A 13078-nucleotide genomic window follows, 5' to 3' on the forward strand; every position below is an offset into this window, starting at 1 on the left:
ACATAAACCTTTCACAATAAAGCTCAAGATCCTGTTGAGACTTTTCAAAATAAACTGAATCACATGAAAGAGCAGATTATTTACGGATGAGAAGTAAAAAAAGAGCCGCCAGGTGCTAAAAAATAAACCTTAGACTCAAACGTTAGAACAGGCTTTTCCCGGCAGCACGCCGTGTAATAAATACTCACAAAGAAAACGGCGGCCGTTACAACTTATGTCTAAAAATGTATCGTTTCATGCATCGGTTAAAACACTCGACTCCAGCTACATGACGCGCAGCTGGAAACACTTCCCGCAAGTCGAGCTGCCTGAGATTCACAGAATTTACAGAAAATGTTACATTTTTGTGATTTATATCGTTATCGGACGATAGAATTCTATATGGGGATATGAGATTTTGGTCATATCGCACAGCCCTATATGTTTACATCTCAGACAAGCAGATAGTAGGGACTAAACTGAGACTCTCAGCTCTAGGTCTGCTGGGGGGGGGGGGGGGGGGGGGAGTTGCGAAGGATGAGCTATTGCGGGAAAATAATGGAAAAAAGTAGAAAAAAGGGGGGGGGGGGGGGGGGGAAGTGGAAGGCAATAATAAAAGTGACGTTGAATATGAGAAATTATTTCCAGGAAAGATGATGAGGGGTTCCTGACCATCCAATTACCTCTAACCAGACTACCTGCAGTGTCTGCCTATTATCAGTTGTGTAATTTCTACCTTTTTCGCAGTCATTTTCAGAATTCAAGCATCAATGAAACACAAAGTAACACAAATTGTGTACCCACACTGCCCAGCTGTTACACTGTGTGAGTGAGAAAAGTCAGGTGACAAAATCCAGACGAAGCAATTTGGTCCTGTGTTTGGATTTGTTATTTTTGCACTCACAACATAATATTTATGAATGTAATGTCAGAACTTCGACAGAGGCAGACAGATACTGAGCAGAGTGAAGAATGACTGCAAACAACCTACAAAAGCTGTGCCGCAGCTTGTAGTTCAAGTGTTATTTATGGTGCCAAATGGAATAAGAGCACAAAGGTGATGATATCTCCACTGCCAGCATAACTTCAATCAATATTTCATGTGCCTCATTTAACAAAAGGATGGAACAATCCAGACTGTTAAAGCTGTTGCTATTCTGAAAGTCCTTTGTGCCAATTTCAGAAAATGATAGAAGCTTATCATATGCCAGGTTTTTGCTGTATTTTTAAGTGGACTGTTCGATGCACTCACACTCACTATACTTCAAAAAACGAGAATGTCATTTAATACTATTTTCTTGCTACTAAAGGCTCCAATAGAGGAATATCAAGGAGCAACAACAGGCTCCTGTATAACATCCACAGAACCTCTGCTCTTAAAGACAGCTATGGTCATTAAATGGCCTGCACTCAGTATCCTGTTCATGTTTGCATGTGACCATAGACTGTATATAAAAAGATTGACACACATTGGTTTTGGACTCTGTGACTTGAAATGATGCGGCGCTAACGTCGCACACTGTTGGTGCTGTTTGGGAGCAGACAGCGCACTGAAGCAAGGCACCTGGAACCAAACATAAAATTAACATCCTTTGCAGTTCTGCAAAAGTCTATGGGCTACTAGAGGCAAAGCAGAGCACTTTTATATAAAAAAAAAAAATCCCACTAACGGCACTTTTCACATCTCAGTTTAGCAACTTTTACAGCCCTATATCCTCTTTTAAATTACTTTCCACCTGCCCCTCCCTTCCTTCCCTCCCCATCTCCAGCTGCCTCCCTCTTCCCGCTCCTCCACAACCACCCACACATGCAGGGCCTTGGAGTGGGGGTATGTCACCAGGGTGCAGAGGAGGCTACCCCCCCCCCCCCCTGTCCCCTTCTGGCTGCCTCTGCCTCAATTTTATCCCACAACTTAGACATTCACATTATTCACACTCTCATTACACATACATATAGGATCTTGGGGGTGGGCACAATCACGGAGTCCAAATCACCATCAGGGTGTATACCTCACCCCTGACGTCGTTGCCCACCTCTCAATTTTAAATACACTTAGTCATTGAGGGTTAGCAGGAGGGACTATGCGCTTACCTGCTGCTCCTTGGCAGGTAGCTTCATGCCCTCCTGGGTTTTAATTGCACCTTAGAACACATATGCATCAACACTACAATGAGCGGGTGGAGGGAGGTTTGGAGTCTTCTCCCACCCCCATTCTCTGCGGCCTGCTGGAGCGGGAGGGCTAGTGGGAGGAGTTGGCCGTCCGACTGTGGTCTGGGGTGTGGGGCCTCCCTGCTGCTGCGGAGTCGGGGTGGTCTGCCTCTCCCCACCGCAGGGAAAAGGGTAACACCACCTGGGTCTGGGTGCAATTCCCCCCTCCAGGGGCAAGGGTACCTAGACCCGGTTTGTAGAGTACGCTTGGGGAGTGTGATTGTGTGTACAGCGTCTCTTTATGTCTGTCTCCACGTTGGTTGAGTGTGGAGTGAGTGCATATGAGAGCATGAGGGTGGGAATGGATGTTTGTGTCTGTGTGTGCCTGTATGTCTGTGTCTATATGTCAGGTTGGGTATCAGACGCCACCTCTCTGGGGACACCTCAGGCCCTCCAAGGTTTGGAGGCCTATCTCCACCCACCACCACTTCCCCTGCCGGTGGCGGACTCCCTCAGGTGTCGGTGTGTTGGTGGTTCTTTGTGTCTGGGGGTGGGCGTCCGGGTACACACCGGCTCACTCCTTGGCGGCCGCTTGTCGGGGCCTGGGGCTCGCTCGGGCCCCTTTGGAGGTGGGGTGCCCCCGGCCTCTCGGCCTAGGGCTCGGTCACTCAGGCGCAGCTGGGGGCCGGCGGAGCTCACGGGCGCGTCACTGCAACTCCCCCTGACTTCTGCTCCGCGGCTGCTGGGCGAGCCCTCATCTGGGACTCTCCTCAGCTCTTACTGGGACAGTGGCGCGGCTGCCCCTCTGTTGGTCTTCCATGGTCTCTTGTGTTCTGGGGGCCTCTGGATGTCTGGAGTTTTGATCTCCTCCATACCCGCTTCATACCCTGGAGGACGGGGCTGTGGCCCCCCCACACTCCCTAGCAGATCATTACATGGAGAAACCTTTGGAATGCAAGCATGCTGATCCACACAGGTATGCACACATGGGTATTCACAGACGCGGACTAAAGCTTTCTTGGCTGCTGCCTCAAAGCACACTGTGCGCTGTCTATCTTGCGTGCTGCACAATATCGTTTATTACTTAGTAAATACTGATATCTATGACTAGCTAGTTTATTGTGATGGTGCTTTGTTTTCTCTATTATTATGTTGCTCTTTGTTGTTTGCTGTCTCCTCTGTTTGTTTTTGTTTGTTTGTTTTTTTTTTTTTTTCTCCATACAGGTGACCCAGGAGTTTTTTTTTTTTTTTTCTCTCTCTTCCCCCCCCTTCTCACCGTCTCTTCTCCCCTTTGGTTTTCTTTCTTTCTCTCCCCCTCTCTCTCTCATTCATTCCCCCTGTCCTATTTATTTAAAAAAAAAAAAAAAAAAAAAATGACAAAGGATGAACTGAAGCTCTGCCATCACGTAATGTCGCATACTGCTGTTTCTGATGTCATTTAGAAAAAATAAAAAAATAAAAAATAAAAAAAATAAATTACTTTCCACTCAATCAGTGCAAAACAATCACTCTGAATAATCTGTACTTCATTTAATTAAAACATCCACCACATAAGTAGCATAAAATAGAATAGATGATTACTGCATCCATTCTTTTTTGCTGCCCTTTATAAACATCAGGCTTTCTATGTGTTGTACCAATCACAGTGTTTCCTGCAGTGAGTTATGGTGATTGAAATTCCACAAAGGGCCCTGAACAGCCTCCTGCAACTAAATCTGATTTAAGTTGACAAGTGTATAAAATACAATTAACATTTGTGCATACTATTAAATTTATTTCAATGAAACTAAATACACTGTGACCTCGTGCAACAAGTGAGTGGGTTTGTTAGATTTGTATTGTTGATTGTCATTTATGCTTAGAAATATTTACTTATATATGCTTAGAGTTTTGTAATTAGTTGTAGATTGGTAGAGGTTTTGATCCTTGATAGTCTGCAAACTTTGTGTGTATTAGACAGCACTTTGGGAGCATGAGAGGTCATACCGTGTCTTATTGTTTTATGGTAGGATTAACGTAGTTGCGTCTGTTCTAGTCTAAGTGCTTAGATGAACTGCAGGACTTCCTCACCGTGTTATCTAGGATGAACCATCTAGGGTGAGGGGGAGGCTACCCTCTTCCTGACCAAGGATGTTTGACCCTTTGATCAGCAGTCCACACACACACACACACACACACACACACACACACACACACAGGCAAGGTACTCTTTGTGTGTATGTAGACGTCATATGTTAATGAACTTATGCATATTCATGTAACCTCAATAAAAGAACAGTGGTACGGGAGAACGGACGAGAGCAACTGGGGTCAAGCGAAGGAACGGTGCCTGTCCGGTTCTCTCCCGTGCACGAGAAACATGAAGAAGCTTGCCTACTTGTGTCTTGCTTTGCAGTGTAATTATATTGTCTTCAACGTTCCAGCGGATGGGTTCAAGCTACAAACCTATCAGGGTTTACCTTTAAATCCTGCAGATTTTGATGCGCGTCACTCCCTGTCAGACTGTGACAGAACTGAATGGAGCTCACAATGAAATAAACTGCAGGACGTCAGTCAGTGTTAATGAATAAAAGATGAGAGAAAACTCTCACTGTTCAGACTGTACATTCTAGTAATCCTGCATGTAAATAGTTCTGTTACAGACTCAGGCAATTCAAAGCCTTTTACGGTTCAAGTAACAGTCACCCACACGCATAGTATTTTCATTTTGTACCTAACGAGGTGCTTTCGCCATCACATAAAGATGACACACATCAAGTTTTTATTTTTAAGGGAGGATTTAACCCAAAGCCCAAAGGTACTGTGACATGCTGACTGGGGATCAAACCACCAACCTCACAATTTATGGACAATCTGAACCACAGCTCCTTAACCAACTGTAGGCTTGTTGTCCCAAATATTAAAAACAGTCCAAATTCTTTCAACCAATAAAATGATCCATGTAGTGCATAAAGTATCGGATAAAGTACTGAGTATTAATCACTCCAGTTGTTTGTGAAAAAAAAAAAAAAAAAGGTTTTATGAGATTGAGGTGATTCAGAGGTTAACAGCAAATTAGCTAGCTAGGTGACAGCTACAGATGACATGCCTGCAGTCATGTGAAAAAAATATTTTTTTCAGGAATCTCTGCAGTCGGGTAAAAAAACTTAAGTACACCCACACAGCTTCCAAGGGAGTTAAGAGTGTAAGCTACAGGTGCTGCTAGTCACATGCACTTAACACTCTCAAGGCAGGTGTTGCAGATTTGCAACAGTTAAACACTAACAACCTGATTTTTTACTCAGAAGTACCCCTGCAGGACGTGGTTGTGTATTAGCAACTAAAACTTAATTTGAGCCTGAGAGGGTAAACTAATAATCAGCAAGTGTGAGCACCTGTGTAAAAGCCAGATGTTTGGGCAGTTTGCCAGATAGGCGCATTCACGTGTGTGTTAACACAATGCCAAGGAGAGGACGCCCCAGCAAATTGACTCAAAGGTCTGACTGCTCAGTGAAAGAAACTGCAAAAAACTCAAGAGCTACATCTCTGCAGGCCTGATGTGATACATCCGCACAAACGCCCCATGCCAACTGTCAAGCACAGCGGTGGAGGTGTGATGATTTGGGTTTACTGCATTGTGCGTTGACTGAACTGCTCTGTATACCAAAGAACTCTACAGTCAGACTGAAATGCTGTAACAGGTCCTCAAAAGAGCTGTGAACAGAAATGTGCAAACCTCAATGAACTGAAATAATGCCGCAAACACATTCCTCAACAATGATTTGAGATGCTGATAAAGTCATACAGAAAATGATACTACCAGTGGTGGCTTTACAAGTTGCTGAATTATGGGGTAATTTCAGTTTTGGTTCCCATTTTCACAAGACTGTGAAGACTGTGACACCACAACTATAACTTTGGAGATTACCAATGACATTTGGAGAGTTACTGCAGTTGGCTGACATAAGAATGTGCCATCTTGTGGGTAGCTACAGAGTGTTTTTTAGACTAGTACATTAGCACAGTGAAGCTCTAGGATGAAGGTTAAATTTTCCTCCATAAATATACACAAGGATGCTCAGCAGGCAGAGATAAATGCCAGAGCTTGTGAAATTAGCCCATCCATAACACAAAGGATGTCATTAATATGCAGCTGTGTGGTTTGGATTACTTGCTGTGAAAAAGTTTTGACCCCAAGCTTCATGCCGACCCTGCCAAAGAGTCATTGGAGAACAATGTGAGCCCATCAGCTGCAGCATACACTGTCGGTTTCTAACTAATCCAGGTGATTGGACCTGGAAACAGGGTTGTTACCTCATCTAACCTATTAATTTAACAAGCAAATAAATATGAAATATTTTTAAACTAAAACGCAGCAAAAGAGAGCAGACCTCTTAGATCCAGTGGAACCTATACATGGACAGTCAGAGCTTAAAAACCCTCTTTGGGGAAGAACAGCAGCTATTGTAACAGCAATTTGAACAAATTAGATACAATTACAGCCCATTAGACTTAGTTGAACAGAAACATTATCCCTGTGTTAATCAATAAACCCTGTTTATGTGGCATATTACAACCATGAAATCAAATCAGATTTTTTAAAGCCTGTGTAAGTGCAATGTGTGACTTAACTGCAAAGGTTCACATCAGGCTGTGGTGTGTTGTTCTAACAGTACTATAAATCCAGCTTAACCAGTGAGCTGTGCTGGAAAAGCATTTTCTGTTGCTCTTCAATACAATTTGCTATAACATAAAAGTTTTTGTCCTGTCTTTGTGCTCCATCCTTCCTATCCAGCAAAACCAAAAAAAGAAGAGGTTACCAATTAAGTTTGAATATTATATTTTGGTAATTGATTAAATCTTAAGACTCATATATGAACGGAAATTTAATGAAATTCAATCAAGCAAATCTTTGTAAATAGAAACAAGAAAGAAAAGATTTTATGGCAATTCAAAAGATGAATGTTGCATCAAAAAAAAAAAAATCAGATCCCCTTGTGAATGTTTGCAGTGATTTGATTGACTGTTTAAACAACATTAACTCTTCAGTCTACTTACCAGCCCCTTTTCCCTCCTCAACTTGCTCCCCTTGTGCTTTTTTAAACATGAGTGATTGTTCGAGTATCGGGACAATTTATTCCATCGCGCCTGCCTGCTGTGTCCAAGAAATTCAACTCCTGTTTGCTAATTGAGGGAACATTACATTATAACATTTTGTTAGTTCATTAGTGATGTGCAAGTCACCCTGCATGGATAATATGAGCCGAAGTGTGCATGTGTACATGTGCAGGGTATTACAGCACACCACCAGCGCCCTCTTAAGGCAGCAGAGGGCAATGACATGAGGTAGGTTTTGTCACAAGGCTTCGAAGATGCATGCTACATTCAATAGTCCAAACGCATCTGCACAGCAAATACAGCCCAGCACATCCTGGCTCCCTCTGCATCGCCGGACTGTTATTGTTCTGGGTGTGCGACAGATGGCTCAGCGTGTGGATGCAAATTGTTCGAGGTGTCTTTTGTTTTTCTGCTGTGCCTGCAAATATGCAAACTAAGAGGGTTTTGCCATATTGTTGTTGTGTAATAATGCCTCACAGTTTTGTTTTCGGTTTATGGTGGACAAAAATTTCAACACTGTTCCAACAAGAACGTCACTGACAACGCGGCAGAGTCGTGCCATGAGTCGGTCAAATGTTTGCTGGCATGTGTGGGATTGCCTTATGTTACTTTTGTGAGGAAGATTCAGACTCAGCTAAATATGAAGTAGCACTTAAAAGATCCTTCACTGAAAGTACTCTTAGGTTTCTGTTACAAGGCTAGAAATGCTTAAATTACATCCATGCCTTCTGAAAAAGCCTTGCAAAGTTTATATGCAATTCAGGCTTCAAGTTTTCACATCACTCTCGTGTAAACTGGACCATGATTGGCTTCTAAACTGGATGTGATGTTAATAAAAATTCAAAAACATCCTGCTTGCATACACAAAAAAACCTTTGATTTTCACGGGACTTGATTTAGTTGCCTGAGTAAGGCAACATTAAAGTAAACGCTAGGGTATGACTCTTGAGAAATGAATTTAACACAATAAATAAGAAATAAATAACAAAGGCACATTAATCTGCTGATGATGATACCAAAAAATCATCTGGCTCAAGTCCTGAATTTGTTGATTTCCTGGGTTTGATTTGGGTCAACAAAACCACAGTTTATCAGACGTGTCACCTTCATTAAAGTCTCAACAGCTGCAGCTCAAACCTCACCCAAGTTTTTCGCTCCTTTGGGCCTGAAATCAAAGAAAAAGTTCAACTTACCAACATGCAGATGTCCATGGGCAGGTAGACTTTCCGTCGGCTGCTGTGATAAGGAGTCGCTCTCAGACATGTTATGATTCCCTGAGCTTTACCGATGTGACTCGCTGCGTGGTCCGCTTGGACATTTTTGACACCTGCAAAGAAAGACAGCCACACAGTTTGGCATCACCTACTATAATTCATTTTCACAGGTAAATCACACTCCTCACTTGAGGCAAAAAACAGGTTTTTGTTCTGGAAATAAAATGCTGTGTGGATCAAAACCATTAATTTTTTTTCGTAACACCAAAGTACACCAATTAAAGCATCTAAAACAGACTTTTCTCATTTTGAGGGGCCCAATCCTAACTACAGTCCTTCCATTTTAAATGTCTCCAAATCATAATCCAATCTGACACCTATAAATTTACTTCAGTGTTGATTAAATATGTATTTGGCACAGAGTAATAGCCACAGCCTTCTTCTAGCCTCCTGGCATATTTACTCACAATGTGACACAATTAGAGGGAGGGGCCTGCTGGTATTACAGAATGATGAATCCACCAGCACAAAACACCAGAAACAATATTTGGCAGGATACAGAAAGCAGAAAGAAGACAAAATGAACAACAGACCATTTATTTTGACCTATATTTAAGTTTTTAAATGGCTTAAATGGTAAAAAGCAGAATTTGTGCTGGCTAAAATGAAACTTGTGAATTTGCTAAGAGGGTTAGACGAGCTGGCTTAGGCCGGCACAGCTGTCAGAGCAGAAACAATCACTGACCAGATAATTTTTTCCTTTTCACACTCTGTTAACTTTCACTCTCATATCCAGTGAAATGCTGCTGTGCAGAATCCGGCTGTGATTAAAGAAACCTGCAGCCACACGGGCACACTGAAGTGACAACACACAGCAGAGCTGAAAAAAAGAAACTACTGGATTTTGACTGGATTTGTTTCAGCAAACAATGACCCATACAATATGGATGGATCTGCCCAGATAAAGGTCTTTAGGAGGGACTCGGGACACCCCTCAATTTATAATTACTGTTTGTCTTTTAGCTATCAACACAGTTTCTTACCTAAACACTCCAGCAGGAGGTAAATCAAGGATGACTGTGTGTTCTCTGAATACGCCTCCAGCTCCTGAAGGTTCCTGTAGGCTCTGTCATCCAAGTCCTTTTCCTGGTAAAACAAAGTTTTAATAACAGAAATGTCACTTTTCCCATTTTTAATTACGCTAAACAGCAGCTGGCAAGTTTCGTTTTTATTTCCATTAAAATAAGCCATTATTTAACCTCTAAGGGCACAGGATGCAACCATCTGACAGGTCTTGTAGATAACCCACAAAGCGAAAATAATAAATGAAAATTGAAAAAAAGCAAAATATACACATGCAAAGACAAGTTTATATTGTCACATTTAAGCAGTTATTCGTGTTCAGTTTCACTCATCAGCAACTTCATTTATTATATCACAATTTAAACTTGCAGCAATTTGAATTTAATGATCATCTTAATTTTGTCTTACTCTCTCTGTTATGATCCTCAGCAGCCATCTCTTTGTCAGTTTGTGTGTCCTCACTGCCTGAAAAACACCACACAGACTGTTAATTAGCTGAGGTGCAACACTGATTCAGATTGGTGCCCCTCAGCTAATTGAAGCCGAGGGACAGAAACACAGAAATCCGACACACTGCATGGCATGTTTAAAACTGAAATAAGACATCCAACATCCTGACAGTGTTTCCCCTATATATTGCTAACATGAAGAAAAAACATCTTAAAATACCCTGTATTCTGTTGGCTAATATTTACCCTCCACAGCTCAGTGCTAACTGGTTGGTTCGGAGGCTCATCTCTGTAGATTTCTTCTATAGCCGTCTTCCAAAACTGCATTCGCATCAAACCAATGGTCTTTTGGGAAACAGAGTCCTTCACCTTGTAGAGAAACAAATGAGCAAAACAATTGGTTGACGAGCCAGTTTGAGAAGGACCTGAAATTAGCCACTGTAAGGCAAGGCAAGTTTATTTGTATTGCACAATTCAACAACAAGGTGATTCAAAGTGCTTTACAGAGACATTAGAAACAAAAACAAATAAAAGCATGATTTAAAATTGATTAAAACAAGCAAGCAAGCAAACAAACAAACAAACCAGTATATAAAATCAAAAATCAAAACAGATAAAATCTGAACAGTAGATAAAATCAGTAGTTAAAATGTAAGTTTTGAAATTTAAGCTTAAGTGTGGATTTGGTGCTTTATTTAAATGCAGCTGAGAATAAGTAAGTAAGTACTGTAAGGATTTCATTAAATTCCTTTCTTTTTTAATTTTAATTAAGAGGAAAGTCAGGAATAGTGGCGGTATAACAGTAGTAGCAGCGGCAGTGACGCAAGTAGTAGAAAAACAGCAGTATTATCAGTAATCATTCTGCATTCAGCCTGATTGTACCAATACCTGCCTGTGCCAGCTCCACATTGAAGGCCCTCAGAGCCAGAGAAGAGCGCCGTGCCTTCTCTGGGAGGAGGAGAGAGGACAGGAAACCATCATAGTCTCTGGACCTGAGGAGGAGAGAGAGAACGAGCTGATAGGGGTGCCGGGAAGCAGATGAGATTTCATGTTTTATCCAAAAACATTTTCATACCCATATAACAAAATAGTCCCATTAACTTGCTACTTCTGTATAGCCTTTGACAACACTGTAATTTTGCATAAGTTGGACAAGATAACTTCAAAAGCCACATTTTAAAACAAACACTTTAAAAATAATAATAAATAAATAGGAGATTAAACAAACCAATTCTCTTAAATATGTTCAAACAAAAATAAGTTCACATCAAACACAACCGAAAGAGCTTGTTACCTCCAGTGAGTTTCTGACAGTTTTACTAAAAACTAAACAAAAGTACCTGCAAATAGGGATCCCAGGGAACAGTTCGGGATCCCAAAATATTAGAAAGTCTTAGTTGTTAGGGATTCTTTTAAGAAAAAAAAATTCAAGTGACCCACCCATATTCCTACAAAATAATAGTATTTTGAAACGATTGTTTTTCTAAAACATTTGATCTGTAAGTTCTCATATAAGAGCTCAAGCAACCAATGTTAACGGGTGGAGAAAATAAGGGCACAATATGTCTTTTTTTCTAGCACCATTTAGAAATTAGAATATTAGAGATCAGCTTTATAACACAGAAAAGAAAGTCAGCGCTGCAGATTTTGTTTAATCTTAGTGACGGACAATAACAATGATCATATACATACAACAAGGGGAGGTATGTGATCCTCGTGGCTTTTTTACAGCTGTTGTTTCCATTTTAGTTCATTTTCTGAAGATGTCATGATTTAAATTATGATCATATCAGTTCATAACAAGAATAGAACTGGTAGTTTCTCATTGCAAGCTTAAAAGGGCTTTGTTTTTACAGGCCTCATTGAACTGACCAGCAATGAGAACCAGAAAGTCCAAGGAATCCAGTGCAGATCTAAGGAGAAGTGTAGATTTACACAGGTTGGGGAGGTCTCGTGGAGCCATTTCTAAACAACTGCAGATTCCAAGATCATTGGCTTAAAAAATGTATGAAAGTACAAGTTATTCGGATTTGTCACCACTTGGCAAAGGTCTGGAAGAAGACCTAAACCAGGGGTCCCCAATCCCAGTCCGCGAGGGCCGGTGTCCCTGCAGGTTTTAGATATCACCCTGGGTCAACAAACCTGAATCACATGATTAGTTCATTACCAGGCCTCTGGAGAACTTCAAGACATGTTGAGAAGGTAATTTATCCATTTAAATCAGCTGTGATGGATTTAAACTGGGATTGGGGACCCCTGACCTAAACTGTCGCCCTCATATGAAAGGAAATTGCTTAACGATGTTCAAGAAACCCACTAAACACCAAGGCCCAACCCTGCCATCAGAATCAGAAAGACTTTATTTATCCCCAAGGGGCAATTAACATACAACAGAGCAGAGCGTTGAAGATAAGGGCAGGGCATAAACAGGCAATAAGAGTGAGATAATATGAATGAACTATAAACTGCTGGCGCATTAAAGAAATCATTAAAATGACATACAATTTATATTCATTTGAATAATTGGTGTATGTAAACTGTAGGTGTGCGATATTTGAAAGAAGTCTTGCATAGAGAAGTGTCCCCACAAAACTTAAAAACTTTAGATTGCTTCTATTTATTTATTTATTTTTTCAATAACAGGACGAAGTTTCTTGCTATAAGTGACCGGATTATATCTGCTTTCTATAAACACAGATTAGCTAATTAACCACTAACCCAGTTTGTGTTGCTAGCAGTCAGACCCACCTAACCAGATCCAGGCAGTACTTTTGAGTGTGTTGTGAGTCTCCCGTCGTGCTGGTTGATGCCCTCACACTCTGTATTTCGGCTGCTCGCTGGATACAAACACTATAAGGTGATATTTTCCTCTGAAGACCATAAACCAGCCGGGCTTTGCTGCATAATAATCCATGTTTCACACTAACACCAGCCGCCATGTTCCCCTTTAGCGTGCACCCCGACCTTGTGTTACATCAAAATAGTTCACCGACCACCTTGAACCAGCAGATTTATTTATTTATCAATAAAATAGCCAGCGCCCATGTTGTTAATTAATTTCCATTGAATATTTGAAATATAAAATATAAAAAAGACATCTGATTTGTT

The 13078-nt window shown here is 41.3% G+C and overlaps 1 protein-coding gene across 1 annotated transcript in view; it reads right to left on the reverse strand.

Annotated features, from left to right (window-relative positions):
- The window catches only part of ndufaf6 (NADH:ubiquinone oxidoreductase complex assembly factor 6), a 30399-nt gene extending 17322 nt beyond the window's left edge, over positions 1-13077 (reverse strand). Inside the window, exons 1-6 of the mRNA XM_086311004.1 lie at positions 12719-13077; positions 10863-10962; positions 10217-10339; positions 9930-9986; positions 9482-9584; positions 8418-8551 (exon numbers count right to left, since the gene is read on the reverse strand). Of these exons, the coding sequence (XP_086167130.1) occupies positions 8418-8551; positions 9482-9584; positions 9930-9986; positions 10217-10339; positions 10863-10962; positions 12719-12909 (708 nt within the window). The 5' untranslated portion in view covers positions 12910-13077. The remainder of the gene's footprint in view (positions 1-8417; positions 8552-9481; positions 9585-9929; positions 9987-10216; positions 10340-10862; positions 10963-12718) is intronic.
- Between the last annotated feature and the right edge of the window lies 1 nt (position 13078).

Source organism: Aulonocara sp. 'chitande type north' Nkhata Bay, linkage group LG11, assembly GCF_057382095.1.
Source record: "Aulonocara sp. 'chitande type north' Nkhata Bay isolate Kocher_YH1m ecotype deep benthic linkage group LG11, A_spYH_male_GT1.1, whole genome shotgun sequence".
NCBI classification, from domain to species: domain Eukaryota; kingdom Metazoa; phylum Chordata; class Actinopteri; order Cichliformes; family Cichlidae; genus Aulonocara; species Aulonocara sp. 'chitande type north' Nkhata Bay.